The sequence below is a fragment of the Corvus moneduloides genome, chromosome 1 (genome assembly GCF_009650955.1).
Source record: "Corvus moneduloides isolate bCorMon1 chromosome 1, bCorMon1.pri, whole genome shotgun sequence".
In the NCBI taxonomy this organism is placed as follows: domain Eukaryota; kingdom Metazoa; phylum Chordata; class Aves; order Passeriformes; family Corvidae; genus Corvus; species Corvus moneduloides.
Window position 1 is genome coordinate 64058534 of NC_045476.1, and position 23049 is coordinate 64081582.

Here is a 23049-nt window from a genome sequence, read left to right on the forward strand (position 1 = left end):
ACAACTGACACCACACCTTCCCTATCCAGGTGGTACAGAGATCCCTACAGGCTGGGCTGAAATCAGTCTTGAATTAAATTAGATTTTAATACTGCTTACAATTAAAAAAACAACCTCAAAATTCTTCATCCTTGATATTTAAAAAAAAAAAGGAATTTTACCTATTCTGTAACACTAAGGTTCTGTATTGGCAAATCTATTTAAAGCTTAGAATTGATGAGATACAAAAAGGATTCTTTTATAATAATTTATATTCTATACCCAAAATACTACTATTTCACAAATCTTCCAACATTTTCCTGCTTTTCACAATTGCCCACAAGATGGAGCAGCTAAGCTTTGCTAAGCATACAGGTTTGAAAGGGGCTATGTGCTTACATTACATTTATATACACAGTTCATATCACGTTCCTCTCTCTATTTAATGGAAACACTGTCAGGCTGCATCTCCACATATAAATGCTAGATGCCAGATGTAAGAATGACAGTGGTAGTTGCAAATCCAGTGCCTTTAATCATTCTTTTAAAACAAACAAAAAAACAAACATAGAGTTTGTTATAGCAGAAAGCTCTCAGAAGATCCTCCTTGTAGTAGAGCTGACTGGTTCTGTGATGGAGAAGGAAGAGATGTGCAACATATTTGAAGTTTAGCTTTAAATACAGAGGAGTGGGGTGGGTATCGTCATAAATCCAAACTTCTTCAAATCAAAGTCCTTAGGGAAAGTGAAACAAGTCATATAACATGATGAAAATCATGTTTTTCAATGCATATTTTCTTCACACTGAAAATTCGTCTCACAGGGACTGAAGTTCAGAGCTATGAAGAACAAAATTAAAGGAAGACATTAGACTGGCTCCGTACCTTCATTTAACAAATTAATTCCATCTTGCTTCCCATCTTGTGAGTGACCTGGATCCAGAGAGGATTGAGAAAGACTAACTTCTGCTGAAAGTTGGTCCAGACTTTGAAAACTTTTCCTGCAAAGCAAGTAATATTTGATAGCAACACATTTAAAGCTATAACAAGTTATCTTCAACTCTCCTTAAAAAGTTTTCTTTAAAAACCTATGCAGTTAATCTTTCTTCTCTTAAGCACTATTTTTGTTTATCTCCTAAGCCAGTTCTTTCCTAAAGCAACGATTTCTTGTTCTGCCCTTTTTTAAAATTAATCCGAAGGAAGAAAATTTTTATGGTAAGCAAGAGAAACTGATTTTAATTACCAGCTGATCCTTGTACATTGTAACAAGTGACTCCAATAGGATATGTTCCAAAGTATGCTGAGGGAAATACATCATTTTCATCTCCCTGTTCCTGTAAGGGGGAATCAAAATAAATATTAAACTTACTCATCCCATTGTTGATTGTGCTTTCTATAGAGTAGAGTGTCCAAGGCAACAGCATTGACATCCAGAGCTCCTGGGGAAGGCCACTGATTGGTGAGGTGAGTAGTTAATTCTTGTCTTGACCTCAAGTCATTATTCTTTAGCACAGTTCTGTGAATACAAAAAAGAGTCTATTAAATGCAATTAAGATAAAGGAAAACCAGGACATAGATGATCACAGAATCACTGTGGTTGGAAGAGACCTTCAAGATAATCCAGTCCAACCATCACCCAGCACGGCCATTGTAACTCCTAAACCACATCACCCAGTGCCAGACCCAAATCCTCTTAAACACCTCCAGGAATGGTGACTCCATTACCTCCCTGGGCAACCTATTCCAATGCCTGATCACCTGAACAGTGAAAAAAATTTTCTACTATCTAATCTGAATCTCCCCTGTCTCATCTTAAGGCCATTTCTTTGGGTCCTGTCACTGCAGGCACAGCAGAAGAGACTGACCACCACTCATTACAAACTTTCGGGTACTTGTAGAGAGCGATGAGGTCCCTACTGAGCCTCCTCCAGACTAAACACGCTCAGCTCCCCCAGAATGTGGTTTCTAGACCCTTCATGAGCCTTGCTGCCCTTCTCTGGACACACTCCAGCATTTCAATGTCCTTTTTGGAGTGAGGGGCCCAAAACTGAACACAGTACTTGAGGTGCAGCCTCACCTGTGCAGAGTACAGGGTGATCAACACTATTCTTGATACAGGCCAAGATGCCATTGGCTACCTTGGCCACCTGGGCACACTCCTGGCTCATGTTTACCATCTGTCAGCCAGCACCCCCAAACAGCTGTCAAGCCCCATCTCCCCCAGCCTGCAGCACTGCAGGGGGTTGTTGTCACCTAAGGGCAGGACCTGGCACTTCACCTTCTTGAACCTTTTGCAGTTGTCTTCAGCCCACTGATCAAGTCTGTCCAGATCTCTATGCAGAGCCTTCCTACCCTCCTGCAGATCAACACTCCCACCCAACTTGGTGCTATCTGCAAATTTACTGAGGGTGATCTCAATTTCTATGTCCAGATCATCAACAAAGATGTTAAACAGGTCTGACTCCAAAACTGAGCCTAGGGGAACACCACTAGTGACCATCCAGATGTTCTACTTCAAGTGACCAACAGACTGCAATTTCCACAAAGCATCTTAAACTGTTCATTTTTCCTAGGGGAAGCAACTTAGAAATGCATTGAGGCATATTTATGAACCAAAAAAAAGTTAAAATTTGAATCCTTCTACAAAAGCAATAAAGAAGAGCAACTGCATTTAAAAGGTTCTATCTGCCAGCATAATGGTAATTAACAACCCAGTATTTTGCAAGCCCACTATGGGAATGTGATATGCTTCCCTCACCACCAATTTTTTTGCAAAAAAAATTTTTTTGAGCACCCTCTCATTCCCCCTTCAATACTTTTGCAGAATGAACTAAAAACCAGACATGTTAATTCCACTGTATGCTTTCAGGCAAAATGTAACACATAGTTATTCTGTTTTCTATCACCTTACAGTTTCTAGTAACTTATGTCTATAACTGATAGAAAAACTGTAAACTGAGTATCTTAAATGCTCAAATTAGTTTTGCCTTGTATTCCCAATGAAGCAAACCAGTTCTCTAAAATTCTGGAAATTAGGAAGCTAATACGCCAGTACTGGAAATCATCAAAAGTCATACAGAAATAAGGAAAGTACGTAGTTCTTTAGGCTCCAACACAGGACCAGCCTTTTTCCAATAGTACAAGGCAACCTTTGATTTGCCCTTATACTGCTGTAGAATAACTAGAAATAAAAGTATTATCATTTTGTAATTGAGTTTTCTAAGTTCTCCAATCCACAAAGTACTAGACAGTAGTAAAATGTTGCTCTACAATGAGTTTGACTATCTCTGGCCTGAAGCAAAAGCTAATTTACTCATCTCCATACCAAATGTACTCAGAAGTTCAAAGCCAAATGCCATATTGCTATCCAAAATGCCAAACTGCACAGCAAATTCAGTAACTATTCATGGCACACATACATTTACATGAATTTTCCAGTAACATTGTCAACAGGTCTATTTTTACAATGCAGTTTTTATTCTGGTGGTATCTGAACTGCTTAGACAGGAACCTCTGTAAGGGCACATAACAGTGCTCAAAGAGCCAAAATTTCCCACAAAACAAAGTAGGACAGTAGTAAGCTCAGTAAGGAATTTTTAGCAGCTGAGGTTGACAGAGGAGATTCAGAGTTTTACTGTACAAGAAGGGGATGAAGCACCACCGTGATTAAAACTAGTTTCAAGAAACTTCTCTCAAGATTACTAATTCCCTCAGCATTCATACAAGTAAACAATCAACTTTTCTACCCAGGAATCCACCCCCTCACCCTCCTCTCTAAGAGATCTACAGGAATAACCACTTTGGTAACTCAAAGCTCTCAATAATTTCAAATATCTTGTATTGTATTCACTTCCCCATGTAATAACCTTAATCCCATGGGGAACATTGAGCATTACACAGGGCTGTTACAGGTCTGTTGATTTGAGGAAACTGAAACAGTGAGATAGCAAGTTCTTACAAGGTTTGCCAGGTACATTACATCACCTCCTCATTCAGAAGGACATCTTGAATGTTTTCACAGAAGTTTCATAACAGGACACAGTTTATATGAACAACTATGCCCACAGTGCCTAAATGCAAATCCACACAGGTAGCACGTATATGCAAATTTCCATTTGGACAACCCCTGTAGGCTATCACAGACACACATCTACAGACAAGTTACTAATAGTGGCATTTTTGCATTTGACATTGGTTTCTATATTAAATATATCTAATATTTCTATATTCCACAAATCTTTATACCATATTAACCTGAAATTTCACCCTTTCTGTGTGAACAAAGAAATTCTGAAGCAAAGCCTCGCCAAACTTCTCCAGGGATTTTAACATAACATTTAAAGATAGTTTTGGTAGATCACTTTTTAAACCACTCCAGCATGCTCAGGAAGAAAACCAGGCATCAAGTAGGATACAGAACTAACTATTCTCCCCTTAAGATTTTTATTTTGAATCTTTAAAAATATGTAAAAATAGATTTGAAACTATAAAGTCAGTCCAAACGCTGTATCAAATATATATAAACCAGTAGTATAGACGATAGAAAGTTAGACAAAATATTTACACCCGATGCTATTAGTTACCACCTATTTTATCAGCTTTGTAGATTATTTAGCTCTTTCCTCTTCTGCAGACATTTTTCCAAGTGTCATAAGATTCCACTGCAGCAGAGAGTCATTATAAAGGCATTACCTCCAGAGAGCAATTCTCTTGATACACAAAAACTGCTACTGCCTTTGTTTAACCAGACTTATTGGAAGAGTCGAAGTATTAAACTGCACAGAAACATGAAAGCATTTAGGTTGGAAGAGACCTTTAAGATCATTGAGTCCAACCATAAACCTGCCACTGCCAAGTCCACCACTAAACCATGTCCCTAAACACCATGTCTACCCAGCATACAGAATCCTAACACTCTTAATCACCAAGATGATCCTGCTACAAATATTCAAAAACAGCAAAAGAGGTGGATACAAAAGCATTTACTTTAGAAAAAGTTTAAAAGGAAGAAAACATGATCAAGTTTTAAGGAAAAAAGCAAATACAAATTTCAAAACTCAATGTGAAAAAAAGCTGTGCAAGACTATCTATTGCTGTCCTGTTCTTGTTCAGAGAAGAGAAACACTTTCTAGAGGTTAAAAGCTCTCAAAGGACAACAACCTATTTTATCTAAGGCATATTGAATTTCTACACCAGTGCACCGTTCCCCAGAATGCAAACAGTGTAACCAGTGCTGGCCAGCTCCGGGCAGAGATGCTGCAGGGTTTGAAGCAGGACTTTTCCTCATCACCAGGAGTGCAATGAGTATGTAGTTCTACTTTTAAATAAAGTTCAATGAAATATGGTTCTATTGGTTTTGTATATGTGAGGATTTAAGGATGATGCAAGGTAAGTATGTGGACAGTATGTTAAGCTGTTTAATATAGGAGTAAAAGCAGGGACACTCCAAAAAGAAAAGAGGCTAAGAGAGACAATAGGATTTACTAAAGAGAAGCTAAAAACCAAGGAAATACTATTAAATCTGAGTGAAAACAAGCATATACACCAAGCTGTTAACTCCTGTTAATTTTTCATCAGTCTGGAAAAGAACATAAAAACAGTGGCTAAAAGTAATAATCTCAGGAAGGCAGTTGGTACATGGTGAATACAGTGGATCTTAGTAAGAGATTGTATGACTTTTTTGATGAAAGACCAGCAGTGTGTGAGATACGGCTGAATAGGGTATCCTGGATTAACACAGTGGGACTGCAGAGTGCAGAAGGTTTTGTGCAGTGTAGGAAGAATATGTAAGAGGGTTAAGTCCATTTATGGTACATTCTCTAATCTAGGTATGAAAAAATTCTTGATTTTCTGAAGAGTCAGTGAACTTCCCCTCTCTCATCCAACTAACTGGTACCTTCTGTGTCTACAATTATTTCCATCTCTTTATAATCATGCTGGCGAAAAGTAGCAGTAGCTGTTTTATAACCTGCAGAAAGGAAACAGTTGTACCCTTAGCAGTCCTTACCCCAACCAACACTTCTGTAAAATAACTTCATATAGGGTTTCAAGTTCTGCAAGCATTATAAAAATAAAGAAATTATGAATAGATAGGCAGAGAAAGAACACTCAACAACAAGCAAAACATCAGCCTATTACCAACACTATTTTCAAACAGACTCCAAAAAACAGCACTGTACCAGCTATTAGGAAGGAAATTATCCCAGCTGAAACCAGGGCATTTCTTTTAAAATAACCAAACATCCCTTGTACTACTTCACAGCATAGGTTTTTCCATAATGCATACATATAAGGGTAGTGTAACATACACAGTCTTGCCATGTTGTCCCAGGATACCCTATTTATGACACTTAAATTGTGGTGGGATATTTTTAATAACTGAAAAAAAAGAAAAACTCCACACAAATTGAAAATACTACTGCAATAATTTGTTTGGCAAATTTATTTTTTAGTATTAAGATGTTCTCATCTTAATACTAAAATACATTTTTAATGTATCTAAATCTTAATACTAAAATACATTTTTAGAAACGAACAAATATATCCCTTACATTTATATTTCTTGTTCTCTATACCAGGAACTACTACTAAAATTAGGCTCCTCTTCAAAACCAAAAAAACCTGTTCAGTTAAAAACATCCTGTTAATGAATTCCAGCCTATTACAAAAGATTACTGATGAGTCATTAACTAATCAATACCAACATACTCCCAAATTGGAAATAAGTGTCTGCAGATACATATGCTCCCTCCAGGCCTGTAAATTTACTTACTTTTATTCACGAATAACAGAAGCAGCCAAAGTATTCATCAGGTTTTACATAGCTATTCCCAGAAGTATCTCTGCATGCTTTTGACTCTCAGTTCCTTAATTGTGTATTTAAGAAGCTGGGAAATGTGAGATTAGTGAAGTCTTCCAATAAACATCCTTCTCCTCTACTGTTCACTGACCCTGTGTTTCTCAGGTACCCTTCAGAATATTTACTTGCACATTTCCTCAACTTTTAGTATTTTGAGCTGTTTATTTAATGATTTATTGTTTTGAGAATATTAACCACATGCAGGATATATTTTTGTACAGTACACACACAAAAATAAAATACAATTGACAAGTTACTGCCCATTTCCATCCCTGCTGCCTTTCAGTTCTGGTACAATCATGTTAGGGGGCACTGGGAAAATGAAGCATCAAAGTTAGCTATTTAAAATTTTTTTTCGCAAAGCTTTTTTGTTTTGTCTGTTTGTGTTTGTTTATGGTTTTAAAATTTAATTCCTAAGATAACCCCACAAACACTTCTGTTTACACTAGCACTGCTTTTGGCAGCTCAGCTGCCTCTCAAAACATTAAGAAATGACTGCTTCGAATTAATACATCTAAGACTTCTGCATCTTGCAAGTGTGACCTGACTTAATAGTGAGAGACAGGGACAAAAGACAACCTGTATGTGGGGTTCCTGCATGCAGAACAGAAATTACATGAAACAGTGATTATATTTGGTCACTTACTATACTGTAACTGCAGCCTCTGTGAATTTAAAAATTAATAAGTAAATAGAATTTAATCTCAAGTTTAGTCCAAGCAAATAAAGAAAAACCTTTCCTGGGTAACCACATAAAATTTCTGGTCTCGTTTCAGCTATACTGGATTTCCAATTTCCCCCAGATCAAATCCAGATTCATTGGAAGCTTATTCCAAAAGTTCCATTTACAGATTTTTTTTGTTTAATAAAACAAAACTCAGTTCTGTTTCCAATTATACCTATGAAAAACCAGTAATTTCTTACCTGCAGGTTTAATTTCTCCAAATCCAGAAAATGCCAGTCCAGTTGGCAATTTGCCCTCCTACCAGCAGATGAAGACAGGAAATAAACCAAACAGACTAATTCCCTAAGAAAGGGAATTACATCAGATGAGTGTTCCAGTTCAAGAACTACCTGAGTAGTGAAAAGTAAAAGTGAAAATAAAAGCTTAAAAAAAATAAAACATTTGAATAAGAACAAGCTTCAAAACCCCTTATTTAGGACAGGAAATATGGAATGCAAACTTAAATTGACAGCATACATGAATATAACTAAAATCTGTAAAAGCAACTCCAAAATAAAAAGGGAACTCCCAAGCTGTCAGTACTGTAGCACAGCAGTGAGCTGTCTGGACTGGTATGTCATTGGACTTTGAGAAATTAGATCAGCAGGTATGAAAATGAGTTACTTACCAGTAGAGTTTGATGCTGCAATATATGATCTCTGTCAGATTTGTGCCCTGTGCAGTGACACACTATTCCCCAACCTAGATAGATCCCAGAGCAGTTAGATCCCAGCAGGTTTTCTAAAGGCAGTTGCTGCAGTGAAAAAAAAGCAGGAATGTCCTACCGCAACACATTTTCTTATTCTGACTGACCAACAGATCTTTGTGTGTCATAGCAATGGCACTACTTATGCCACAGAACAGACACCCTTGAAGCTTCTTCAGCATTTTTAATCCTCCTTTATTGTCTCTTAGAGAGATCTTGAACTATATCCTCCAGTAACAAAATTAGTTATCAATTTTACACAGCCTTTTATATTCTTGACCTTTGGATAACTTGAGGAAGTTTATACTGTCAGAAATACCGGCAGCTGGACTCCTGAGTTCTAGTCTAACTGCAGTGAAGACTTTGTTTCAGAACACAGACATCCAAAAGGAATACCATAGTATGTTGACTTTGCATATGCTCATTAAAATAGCACTGCAGCATGTGATTGACACTCTTCGTGTCCTTGCACAAATAACCTGATTCTCTGGAGGAGGATGACAGGCACAACACAACCAGTTTTCCCAGGTAGTAGGTCTTGACAGAAAACAAGAATGCTGATCCTGATCAGCAACCAAACTACTGAAAAAGTAAAGAGCAGATTTAAAGTCAGCTCTTCAACTATCGGATCAGCTGAGAAATGGAGGATTCTTAGCAAATATGCTTTTTTTTTGACAGATTGTCTAATTTGCCATCTGTAAATATTCTCTCAAACTCAGCTTGTCATTTAAGGATTTTTTTTCCCCTTGTCAGTGATGTAAATACAAAATATCCATTTATAGCTGAAGTCCTTTAAAAAAAACATTTCTACAAGGGTGTCAGAAAAAAAATAAATCAAGATCTTCCTTCTTAACAGGTCAGGAAAATTTCTCTAAAACCACTGGTCTTCTCAATAATTTTTTTGCCATTTTAGCATGATTCCTTTGAATTCAGTAAAAACAGGAGAAAAAACTGCAAAATGGTTGAGTAAATTTAAGAAATGAAGCACAAAACCCTGTGACTCTCAGAAGCAAATGGTAATGCAAGGTTATTTATCTAAACAGATAAAGCACAAAGAGATCAAATTCAGGCTCTATGATCGCAATCCGGCAGTTAATGATTATGCACCATGATTGACTTACCATATTTTTTACCTGTTTTTTTCTAATCCTTCCATTTGCAGCATCAAGTTATTCAAACTCTTTTATGAAAACAAAGCCTCAGGTTCACCTGAGGCTCCAGACATGATTCTCTTTGTGGAATTAGAAGAGGAAAACACTGATGTTTGCTGTATTACTATGCCAAAGCAAGTATTCTTTTTCTGCCACAGTTCAGGTAAGTTCAGGTATATTAACAAAGGAAGAAACTCATAATGCACACAATATGCTTTCCTACTGTGAATGCACATCATTTGCAACTGCACTGCCCTGAGGCCTCCAGAGGCTCAATACTTGTCATTATTATTATTAACAGGTTCCCCTGTTACCAATCTTACAATCCTACATTGGATACATATTCTGGAATTTGGAATGCATGAAGTGCTAACATCCAGGTAACTTATTTAAAGCTTTCTTGTACTTCTACGTGATGCCTTTATCCACAGAATCAAAGTTATGGGAGAAGAGAAGAAAGATGCCACTATAAAAACAGATTTTAGTATTACACGTTAGAGACTCCTGGAAGGGGACACACGGCCATGCTAAGGTCATTAAGTATGCAAAATGGTGAAAGGAAAGTCCCTATGGGTCTCTAACCCACTAAGGGGTGTGCAGGGGAGAAGGCAGCAGAAGGCAGACTCCTTGCAAAAATGAGTATTTTTCATTTTGGAGTTAGAAAACATTTTGCTGTAAATATTCCAACACATCCTTGAAGACACCAATAGCTTCAAAAGCTTTAAACTTCTTTAGAATGTTAAAAGTTTATTTTAAATAAACCTTTTAACCACCTTTTTTAACAGTTCTGAATGAGATAATAAAATACGAGGGCTTAAAAAGAAATGCCTCCCTATTTACTGCATCTTGTACGTAAGGTTTTTCCTTCAGGCTGCTATCAACCCAGAAACTTTTGGCTTCCTCTTGCACAATAAACCCATGTGAATTCTAAGAATAGAATCATCATATTGGAGGCTTGATTGCAAATTGTTTAATTCTACATAGTTCTGTACCTTGCCCTGTATGTTCCACTCTGAATTGCAGGAGTCTCTCTGTCTATGTCCTACGCCCAGCTGAACTCTTCCCAGTTATATTTGCAGAAAAGGAAACACCCATGTCTTCTTGGGTTTCCACCTCACTAAAAACAGAACTTCCCTTCTTGCTATCAACTCACACCCTTGTAAAACAGAATGGGATTACAATACTGCAGCAAACTTCAAAAGAAAAAATTACACAAAGACAAAATTCAAAACACTGCCTAAATGAAAGTTTTAACTTCTCTCAGAATATGTAGTATTTTTTCTTTGCTGTAAAAAAACAGACAAACAAACAAACAAACAAAAAAACAAAACAAAAAAACCCCAAAACCAGACAAGCTGAAAAAAGAAGGACCTGAAAATCAACCAGACTGTAATACTAAGGATTTCAAACTGCTGCTCAAACTGAGGGAGAAGCAGAGGATAGACAGGAAGCATTACAAATAAAAGCATGGCTAATGTGAATTAGGGCTTGATAGCAGGATCCATGAAAGCTTTAAATGGAAAGAAGGATTAGCATTCTCAGTTTTCACATTCTAGGGAAGAAATTTGCCAAGATCAAAGATTAAAATTTAATCTTCAACTTCCTTTCAGTGAGGAAATAAAGAAGCTGCAACAAATTGGATTTACTGTACTTAAGCAGTTGAGGAATTCAGTTCCTTTAAAAAAAGGGAAAGTCTTAATAGAGGACAATCTGAAATGAGGGCAAGAGGGCTAAAAAATTGATCCAGCTTTCCTATTTCTCCAGATGATTTAGGTTTTGAGCTAGGATTACAAAACCAGACAACCCACATTAAAGTTTTACTCACAAGGAGACACAAAACACAAGCTAAATTTCAAAGCCTTTGCTCAGACCTTTCTGCTTCCGTTTCCTTGGAGAAGCTTTTCTCTGCTTTGTCCCTGACAGCCCAGCCCTAGCCTACATCCTCTACAGCTTTGTGTCTTCCTCTCTGACCCTGCCCTGCCTGCTCGCAGGCCCAGTACTTGAGGCAGCACTCTGCAGACTCCAGAGAGTTTACAAATGGCATCTTGACAAAGTGAGGGCAAGCAGAGATACTATTTTCACAAGCAAGTTTTTTAACCAAATGGGGCATGACTATTCGTTGAAAAGAAATCCTCTTTGCTACAGAGAATATGGTACATCTCCCTTTACATAGTCCATAGTAGATCGGTAGGACATGGTGCGTTTGAAACAGAGAAGCCAATTTTGGCTTGAGTTAAACATGTATGAATTTACTCTGCATGCTGCTCACAGAACTACTGCGCTGCAGAGAATGAGCTGATGAACCTTTCTGAGAGGCAAGGAGCATTACCCTGAGCTCCACACAGTGCTAACATAGGGAAAAAAGGTATGTGAACAGAGTACTCCAGCAGTCAGTGCCTGGAAAAGAGGGAAGTGTGACAGGCTGTGCAGACATACATAGCACACTGACTGCAATTAAAGAGTATCACTGAAAAAACCCCAGCTTCTCAGGGTGGCAGGTACACTGTCATTTCCTGTCTTTACAAAGACATTTGTATTATCCAGATAGAAATTGCAGTATTGCTGAATATTAAAATATTAAGAATTATTAATATTAAAATGTTAAGCTATATTAAGACATTAAGAATGGAGTACAAGCACAGTTTGAACCTTGAAAAGGCTCATTCTGAAGTAACAGCCAGACAAGTTAAACCTATCTTTAAGAACTGACAACGCACACAAAAAATTTTTAGTTACACAGTCAAGCTTAATTCAATATAAGATGCGAGTGTACCTCACACCTATGGGTGCCTTAATCAGTGACAGAATTCCAGACATGGAAGACTGACTTTTTTCCCCCCATAACTTTCTTTCTTTCTCTCCAGATCAAGATGGGTATATAAGAAGAAACAGTAGAGAAAGATAAAAAACAGGGTGGTATAAAATATAGCACAGTCATTGAATTTACAAAGTAAATTTCACACACGTGATAAATTGAAAAAAAAAAATTACATCAGTTGGGACAAAGCGGCTGTACCATCTTACACCAGGCACACCAGCCTGAAAACCTGAAGAAATTCTTTAGGGGAAACCTGTGTTGGTAAGCATTACACAAATCACTGTTTTCATTTCAGCAAAACACAGAGAAGAAGAAAAAAATTTTAAAGCATTTTGTGAGTTTTTCTGCTTTGCATACAATGCTTTCCTTTTCTTTTCACTTTGTTTAAAAAGATGTTCTGGGTTAAAGTGATCAGCTTTTATAACATCAGTGAGTCAATATGCAGGAGATGAGTCATTCAGGAAATTGATGGAATCTCTCTTGTAATCATACATCAATACATATATACCTATATAAATATCAATTTCAGATGCAGAATCTGAACTTTAAAGTAACAAATATCAGCAGAGCTTTTCATAACACAGGTAGTGGGTTAGTCAAAAGAAAGACTAAGAATCAGGGAAAAAAGCCTGTTTAAGCTGACCTAAAGAGTTTTAATGCAAGGATATTGTGGACCAATGGTTCCAGATTTTGCTCAGTCACATCTTTGACTGAGTTAACTAGTCCTTCAAGGCAGTGGTCTCCAAAGTGAGATGCACAAGATAATCCTCTGGGGTACTGGAAAAAGCCCTTTTTGTACCGTTAATAAAATTTTTTAAATATAACATTTTGTTTATTTCATTTTTATCTTACAGTTTTCAATTTCTATTTTTGTATGTTTAAGAATACAAATAATACATTAGCACAACTTATAAATAAATATGTCTACACTGGGGGGGATGCTAAAAATTTTTTATCGATGGGGTGCACAGTAAAATGTCTCTCTGCTTCAAGAAACATTCAACATTTCTTTGCACAAACATAGAGGAGGAAGTAATGTCTGCCTTTGTACATTTTGAATACTCCAGGATGCAGTTCCTTGATGATTTGGGATCCCTCTACCATCAAATTACAATTCTGTAATTTGAATGTTACAGAATTCAAACTGTTTTCTTCATTTTTTTTTTCCATGCCATGGATCACAGGCTTCTCTTGGCTGTCCTCCTGTGAGCTGTTAATTTTAAGCACTTTAAGACCTTTAGAACTGCCTCACCCTCACTAAAAATACACTGTTCTTATAGAAGAGTGGAGCCAAAAGCACTGTTCTGTAGTGTTCAACTACAACACCACCTAGGAAAAAACACTCTACAGTGATGACATCTGAAGAAGGCAAATGAAGGCCCTGAGTAGCTCATCATTATTACAATTCACACAACTGAAATGCCTCCTGAACACTGATGGGCTGGGGGCACCGACCACCTCTCCAGGAAGCCTGTTCCAGTGTTTGATCTCCCCCTGGGTAAAACGCTGTTTCCCAATGTCCAGTCTGAACCTCTTCCTGATAAGCCATGCATTAACTTAAATGTGTTGAGCTGATGATCAGGTTGTCTATTGCAGATTCCCTTTTATAACTTGATTTGCCATCAGATACCTGCCAACAAAATCAGAGGTCCAATCCCCAGATGGGTGGGCATATTGCTAAGAAATTCAATTAAGCTGAGCGACACAAAAAAATGTTACTCTTTTATGAATAATTGATAAATTTTCAGCTTCAACATTTTCCAGATATTGGTATTCATGAGATCTGTAAAATGGCTTTTAACTAAATTGGAAACTATGTTGTTCATTGTAGTTTGAATATTCAAGTGTGTGAGACAAAGTTAAGAATACTGAACATTGCAGAACATGAAGCATAGCAGCTGTAAAAGAAAAATTCCTTCCAAATTTCTCTGACCTCCTATCTCCATATTTATTTCATGCTTTATAGCAAACCCCCTTAGTAAACCTGCACACAGAAAAGATTCTCTGTAGCAGATCTAATTTTTAACCTGAAGGTCTTGCTGATCTGTCTGTCGATCCTGTGTTAACTGGTTTCCACGTTAGCAACAGTAACAGCCTATACCATCAAGGAAGTTAGATCCCTATTCCTTACCTCACACTTCTTTTTTTGGGTGGAGGGCAGAAATAGATATAGACTCAGATTCTGCCAGGTCCACTGACAATACGCATAAAACATTTTGCTTTGTATGCCTGTGAAATACCCTTTTGGAAACCTCAACAAAACCTTACTCAACAAAAGTTTGAAGCCATAGGCCTTGCTACCTAAAACAGCAGCCAGTAGAATAGAAGAGCATCATTAAAAAGAAAGCATAGAATATTTATTTATAATAGTTTCAATTACAGAGCAAACAATCCTAAACCGGACCTTGAAGAGTTTTATAAACAGCAATGCAGTAAGCCTTGGACAGAATTACAGTCCCAAATTTGCTCTTATCTGCTGATGAAGAACTCCAACAGATTACAGCATACTTCACTGCTTCAAAATGCTAGTAATAGTAGGGGAGCAAAACACTGAGTTTTTGTATTACTTCAACATCGTTCTAAAATGGCTGGACCATAAAAAGCAATTGGCCAAAACTCATGCCTCATTACAGACACAACATTACTGATACAACACATTCTGCTGCCAGACCACCCTTGGATGGAATAAAAAAACCCAACACAAATACCAAATATGATTAAATTAATTATGCCTGGTGTTGACCATTAGAAACCTGCTAGGAATATTTCTTCCCCTCCCACACCTGACAGGCACACTACACTCACAGCAATAAAAATTTAAAATTATACCTCTCCAAATAGCTAGTGTAGTTCAGACTCCTGACTGCAGTGTCTTACAAACAGATATACAAGAACATACTGTCAAGATACAACAGAAGTTATTCCACAGTTTGAGCCTTTACATAAACAAAAAATCAAACAAAATCAAACCTGAAAGACTGAGATTTTCAGAGCAGTCTGACTGCATATATCTCAGGTAAAATTAAACAGCAGGTATGAACATTCAAAATTTCCAGTATCAGAGTAAGTTTAAATGAGTTCACACCTTCCCCCACCTCCCCCAAATAACCAGGGATGCCAAAGCAGCATAACATGAATCATTAGGCATATCAGTAAATTCAGAGAAGTCAAGAACAGGTATCTCTCAAAAACTTGCAGTCAATCAGAAGGAAGAAAAAGAAACTTGGAAAATCATCTTTTTTTCTTCCTCAACTCTGAATTTGGCCTAAATAAAATGCCAATTCTGTATTCATGGACATTTTCTAAAAATCCATTTCAAGCACTGGCAATAAAATGATCCATCACGAGAGAAAGAGAGAAGCAGAAAAAAAATGCAGCTTTGCTTACAAGCTAGAAGTACTTTACTTCGCAGGAAAGACCCTTTTGGATGGTGTCTTTATATATTCTCTTTATCACAGATTGTTTCCAAGACCTCAGATGGCTGCCATGTTACTCTAGGACTCAGATATTTACAAATTAATCCAGATTTAAGGCAAAATAACTTGTCTTTTATTTGTTATGAACAGAACATTCAACTGCTGCAGGTGCACCCTATGGCAGCTTCATGGCAATCTATTACCAGCGACTCCTCCATCTGCCTGGGTCTTCAAACACAGAATCATTGAATGGCTTGGGTTGGGAGGGACCTTAAAGGTCATTCAGTTCCAACTCCCCTGCCAGGGGCAGGAACACCTTCCACTAGACCAGGTTGCTCAAGCCCCATCCAAGGTGGCAATGTCTCTGCAACAGGAGAGTACCTCCATATCCAACAGTCAGGGCTGAGAGAATAAACTGTATAATGATCGTAAGATACTAAAATATTTATCATATTAGAAATCACATGTGCTATTAACAAAAAATAAGCTTTCTACTGTTTTAGCATTTTGCCTTGCACTGAAGAAAGGGTGATAGCAAAATGTTTTGCCAGTTTGAACAGTTTTAGGACTACCAGATGAATTACTGTGTCTGAGTCGTCACTAATAAATTAGAATCTAGCCAAAGAAAAATATTTTTTATCCCCTCTTGCCTAACTTTTAAAAAATAGTCTTCAAAAGGAAGCTGTTTTCAATACTTTTACGGGTAGCATTAAAACTGGAAGTAATAAAATATAAAGAACATTTTATAAAAACGTATTAAAAATTTAAGCAAGTTTACTGTAAGCTATTTCATATCTTAAAAAAAATTAAATATTTAATCTCAGAATTATTCTGTTTTACACTACTGCAGTTCCCAGGGAGCCATTCCCAAATCAAAGACTTGTCAGAAAAAAAAAAAAAGCGCTAAAACACATCAATTTCTTTAAGAAGCTGACTTATTTCCATAGGATCAGAAACTCTACACGTTGTATAGTTAAATAAGTTAAAAATTTAAGTAATACTGCTCTAGCAATGCTTCTCCATTATGCTAACTTACAACTGGTCTTGCAGTTCCACAATGATATATTCCAGCTGCTCCTTCTCCATTTTATGGGCTAGATCCATATCTTCAATTCTTTGTAAGAGCAATTTGTTCTGTGAGACAGATTCAGACAGCTGGTTTTCTCTGAGTCGTACCAATTCTTCAAGATAACCCTGAAAATGTAAGTTGTTAGAAAACTTTAAAGAACACTTTATCAAAACCATTTTCGATTATGTATGTTCATATTTTCTGGTTTATGATGTATGCAATTTTTTGGGGTTGTTGTAGGTTTTTTTAATTATTTATTTTTTAACATACAAGTAAATTGACTTTAGAGATTTCCTAATAGGTAACAGGAAAATCATATATTTATTTATATTCTTGCAGAGGAATAGAAAAATGGATGAAAAAGTGAGACAGGAGAGCCACCAGCATGAAACACTAAATCGTCTTTCAAAAACAACTGTCACGAGTACAAGAAAAAGATCAGAATTCTACAACTGAACAGGTGCAGGATGTTAGATAATACACAAGGATAAGAGTAGAATATATCTACATGGATCTTTATAATTAATGAAAGGGATCCAGAATTATGAATAAAATATCCAGTGTTATTTTAAAGTTTCTTTGAACTTTTGAATCACACATTAAAATGACAAAGAAGGTTTCAGCATGTCAGATGTTAGTAACTTCTTGGAAATTGTCAGTTAAAACTAGATACAGGAAGTCTACACTACATAAAATTGTGCACATTCCTTGAAACCCGTGGAAAAATGTGCAACTGTTTCATAGGTGCTGACATTTTTAAAAAGGTATTAAAAACAAGGTAGATTTAATAGACACAGAATGGGTGTGTCTGTTCTCAACTCCTGTTGAATTAAGAAAACAGGTTCACATTAGCTGGTAGCAAAGTGCTACTACTGTAATTCATCACCACAAAGACTGTTAAGGGTTTGAAGCACCTCTCACATGAGAGGAAACAAAAGGAGCTGGGATTGCTCAGGTCAGAGCTGAAGAGAAGGGAAGAGGGTATGGAAAAAGAATCATATCAATGTGCATCAGTACTTAATGGGAGGGTGTATGCATGATGGAATGAGACTCTTCTGAGTGACAGCCAGTGAAAAGAGGCAATGGGCACAACCTGAAATATGAGCATACAGGAAACTATTATAGGAAAACTTTTCTCTCCTCTGATTTCTTTTTTCCTCATTAAATGAACACTGGAATGGGTTGTCCAGACAGGCTGGGGAATGTGCATCCCCGAGATATTCACAGCCTGACTGAAAAAGGCCTTGAGTAACCTGCTCTAGTCTACCTTTTTCTGAGCAGGGGAATTGGACAAGACCATCTCCAGAGGTGCTGTCTGACCACAACTATTCTGTGATCCTATAGTTAAATATAGCTCTATCCACTGGATATATTTATATTTGACAAGGACTTTTTAGTCTCAGTACCAGTTCCAAGGAATCTTGAGAGCTTTTCAGTATGCCTAGTTCTGCCTCACCAAATATTACTGTTATCTTGACTCCTAAGATATTCCTTGGGGTTCTAAGTAGCACTTTGAAATGATGTGTTACAACATAACAAATTTCCTGCCTCTCAAAAACATAAAAACTCCAAACCAAGAAAAATCAAATTTTACAGAAACATTTTAGACCTGAAGTACCAGTATCAGAAACATAATCCCTATGTACAGTAAATACCTCTATCTATAGTGACACAGAGATGTACATCCCACCAGTAAAAGCATGCAAAATTCCAGTATAAACAGTACACAAATAATTCAGGCGTTTACTGTACAAAAGTGAACAGTTTAAATCATTCCAGAACAGGGAAGGGATAACTTTCACATAAATAAAAAATGTGTAAAGTATGACTCCTTGGTCTGGACAAGGGACAAGTTGGAAAAGACAAATTCATCATATTTCCAGAGTGGCCTGGGGAGCACAGAAAGGAAGAGACTGTTCCTAACTTTTTAAAATACAAGAGCTAGGCACCATGAGATCAAGCTTATAGGAGCCAGATTCAAAAGACAGAATAGGAGGTGGTTTTTTCACACAACAGATGGTAGATTCACAGAACGCTTTGCCAAAAAAAAAATTGTTTGGATGGTAAAATTTTACATGGAATGAAGGGGATATTTGACAAGTATTTGGAAGAGATCTGTCACAGGTTACTACACAGACAAACCTTATCAGCTTCAGGCAGTCCCCCAGCTGATACACATTGGCCAAGAGTGTATTAGAAGAAGGGTGGTGGATAATCATGTGCTTCATGTTTATTCTTCCCTCCACTTCTACTTTGGTCAAGTACCCAAGATGGGATAGTAGGATAACCAAGGAGTCTTGGTCTAAACCAGCAGAGTGCAGCTGATCCAATAAAGCAATGCTAAGATTTACCTTGCTGAAGTAATACCTGACCCTACCCTATCATTCAAATGGCTCCAAAGAGAGACCTTTATCTTAGCTGCAATCCAATTGCCTGTCACATTGGTAAATACCATTCACCTGTGCTATTAATGACTGCAGCACACATACTTACTTGAGAAGCACAAAAGCAATTTATCACTGCTTGGGTAAAATGAATGACAATAGCGCAAAAGAAGGATACATCAGACCCACTGTATCAGTTACTAAAGACAGTATTTTCAACTTGGTCTTCTTGTCACAAACATCCAGTTTTCCAACACACAGAATGTCAGAAAGCTCCTTTGTTCAAACAAAAAGTCCCTGATTAACTGGTACCTACTGCACTGAGTGCAACTCGGTTGTTGGTGCAACTTACTGCTGTGAAAACAGGGAAGGGAGAGAAACACTTGGGAACACTTTCTATTACATAGTCCATCTTATTGGTCATTTGTTCAAGTTGTAATAGAACAGATGTAGTATAGTTGAAGTGAATTATATAAAAACTTGGCAGGCACATGCCAAATGAAAATGAGACAACAGAAAATTTTCTGACTGTAGGAAAAAAAAAGTTATTTTGCTGCTGCAATTGCAAGTAGGCATTCCAAAGAAGGACAACTAGAAAAGTCTCAGCAGCTGTCAGAATAGCTACCATTTTGAAAATTGCTTAAATGCACCAAAATTTCCAAATTATCCTAAAACTGGTTTAAATTCACCCTACATTAGTTACCTATAAGAGTTAGCAATTCATTAAGAGAATGTTACCAGAAATAACTTCCAAGGAATGGGAATGGTTCTGGATCTTAGACTCAAGAATAAACCAAAATCACCATTTACTGTTACAACCATTGATGACCTTTGTGCTTATACAGACATAAAGGTTCCCAGTGATTCTGACAGCGGATTTGGGCTACATGTTGCAGTATTTTTTCTACACGTGTATGTCACAACTTTGATGGAGCAACCTTGGAAATGAACCACTTGGATGTACCAAGAAAAATAAAATCCACCTATTTTGTTCTCTTTAATGTTTCTCCAGAACTGAGAACACTTTCCTCATGGTGGGGAAAGGTATGAGTTCAAATTGATCCTATGTTTTTGTCAGGCAAGGATGGGAATTCCTTCTGGTGGTTCAAGAGACAGGTTTTAATTTATGTATTTGAAGAGTTTCTTTTTCAACAGCATATTTTGGTTTATAAAAGCATGAAAAATGCCCTCTGTACCAGAGAGGGCCCCAGGAATGCAAGTTCTTTCCGTATGGAAAGTGATACCATACTAGTTGAGAAGATTGTACCAGCAACCTGGATGCAACAGTTCAGGTCATATTTCAAAAACAAGAAGTCTAAGGGACCCAAATTAGAAAAGCAATGATTACATGCATATTATTTTTAAAAAATAATAGAAATATATATTAAATATCTATTATCCCACAGTAAATCTGACTCTTTCACTGTTACTTAGAAAAACTTTAGCTATGTTCTTTCAAGTGCATTAAAATAAATCAATTTTGATTCTACCTATTTTGTATTCAGGGAAATAATTACACCTCCAAGCACCCTTGTGTGGTTCCAGCCTTTCATATGGTTTACTCTATTCAGAGTTTCACAAAATCAAATTCTTACACTAGGAAAACAGAATATTAAAAATACTAATAGAAGTTATTTTTAAAAAGTTAACCAGTTGTATTTCTTTTTTTACTGCAGTTTTTCCTGACCCCTCCTTTCTTTCTCTGTGCACTACTTCTTTGGTGTCTACAAACAGTCTTCCTTCTCTCTCTCAGTAGCTAATATGCATTGTAATTACTGTAGATGTAATAATGCTGTTATGAAAAGCTGACAAGCACTTTTATTTGAAAATGCTAAATTACTAGAAGGCTTGGACATATATTTCACTTCACTTTTAACCTAAGGTATGTTAGGTGGTAGATGGAAAACCTACCTTTGGTTTCTATAGTTACATTCAATATGTCACCTAAATTAAAATCCAACACAAACACACCCTTTCATTTTTCACTTTCTTATTCTGCTTCAATCAAGTTGTAAAACTACCTACTTTCTAAAAACCCATCTCAGTATCACTGAGAAGATAGTTTTGCCTTTCATCTAAATGGATTACTTTGCTGATCCTTTTTGTTTAGTTTTAAGACTAAGTGTTAAACTTTAACATCACTATCATCATAAAAGCCTTCAATTGGCAGTCTACCTACAACAATAAAATTCTGTGGCTTCTAAGGAAGAGAAATATCATGTGAACTTCAAGCTCACAACCTAACAGCATTAGAGATGAAGTGCCTGTAACTCCAAGACTGGAAAAAGAAGCCAAAGTTTCTACATAAGACTGTGAAATCTGATCTCTGAATTATTGCTGCTCTCTTTCCCAACTCATCAAACATCTTTTCCCTGAAATCAGTGAGCAAAGATGCTTGGATACTCTGAGGATCATAAAATTTAGGACCACTTACACGAAGATAAACAATATCTAATACATTTTTCTGCCTTTACTTAGATGAATGTGTCACCAGTTGGCTGGTGATGAGCTTTGGTTCCATAGCCCCCACACAAAACTAATTCTTTACCTTCTGTTCCAATGCAAGCCGGTACTTCTGTTCTACCCTTTTGCATTTGTTGTACCAACTGTTTTCATCTGTGATGAAAGGAGGACCAATGTTCTCTGGAGTACTGCCTTCACTGCCGCTACTGCCCAGCGTTCTTAGCTCTTCTTCATCACTGCTGATGCTGTCAGAACTGAAGAATCATATTTATTAGCCAAGTCAAATCTCTACTTATAAGAATGCAAGTTCTGGTTGAAACTGAAGCACCACATTTCTTAAAAAGCTCTGCAAACCAAAAAAAATCAAAATGTTGGGATATGATAGATCACTAAACACAACTTGTATTTCAAGCTTTTGTTTCCATAGCTGCCTAAAAAATGGGTGAAAATTTGCTTGTCATCTTAGTTAAGTCAGACAACTGTATGTGGGCTACTCTCCTGAAGTTCAAAGAGTAACTGCATTACAATATGCTATCTAAGGAAGTGATGACTTCACCTCTTCTTCACAAATTCAGGGCATAGAGTAGTATCTAAAAATAAATTTTGTTTCTAAAAAAAATTTAAAAAAAATAAAAAGCAGAAAACCAAAAAAGTGGTCGTCATTATGTTAAATCAAGATAAACTTAAATAAGCATGTATCCCTATGTTCATAGCAAAGATCATGTGCCTGTTACTTCACAGAATGCATCTTCCTACATAGTAAGTAGACTCATTGTTAAAATAACTTCATATCATCCAGAATCAATGCATGCTAGAGAATGCAGACATCTGTCTCAAAGACAAGAATTAATTTTAGTCTAGAGAAGACAGAGGGATCTCATCAATGCATATAAATATCTCAAAGGTGGGTGCCAAGAGGGTGGTGCCAGGCTCTTTTCGGTGGTGCCCAGAGACAGGATAAGGAGCAATGGCCATAAACCAAAACACACGAAGTTCCACCTCAACATGAAGTAGAACTTCTTTACACTGAAGGTGGCAGAGCACTGTTGCAGGCCACTCAGGGAGGTTGTGGAGTGCCTCTCTCTGGGGACATTCAAAACCTACCTGGACACATTCCTGCTCCAGGTGTCACCTGCTCCAGGTGACTCTGTCTTGGCAGGGGCTTGGACTGGATGATCTTCAGAGGGGCCTTCCAATCCTAACAATTCTGTGATTCTGACTTATCCCAGTACCTGTTTGAAAATCTTCCCTTACAACTATATTTCCCACTACACTAACGGAATTTGCTAGGTGTTTTTAACTAGCCATGTCCACAACCCCACAATCCGGCCATGATACAAACTGAATCGCAGTTTGTCACTAACATGTAACCTAGTAAGAACTTCAAGAGAATAACTAGGATGTTTCATGTTCAGTTGTACACCTTCAAGAGTATTCCTAACTGCTTCTCTCATTTTGGTAAACCTAACAATAGAAAACATA

At 37.0% G+C, this 23049-nt stretch overlaps 1 protein-coding gene across 2 annotated transcripts in view; it reads right to left on the bottom strand.

The window, feature by feature from the left end:
- RUNDC3B (RUN domain containing 3B) overlaps positions 1-23049 on the bottom strand; it is a 50476-nt gene that overhangs the window by 2535 nt on the left and 24892 nt on the right. For both annotated transcript variants that reach the window (XM_032113080.1, XM_032113089.1), the window contains 4 exons: positions 21653-21821; positions 16688-16845; positions 1347-1493; positions 863-978 (listed from right to left, as the gene is read on the bottom strand). In XM_032113080.1, coding sequence (XP_031968971.1) covers positions 863-978; positions 1347-1493; positions 16688-16845; positions 21653-21821 — 590 coding nt within the window. The remainder of the gene's footprint in view (positions 1-862; positions 979-1346; positions 1494-16687; positions 16846-21652; positions 21822-23049) is intronic.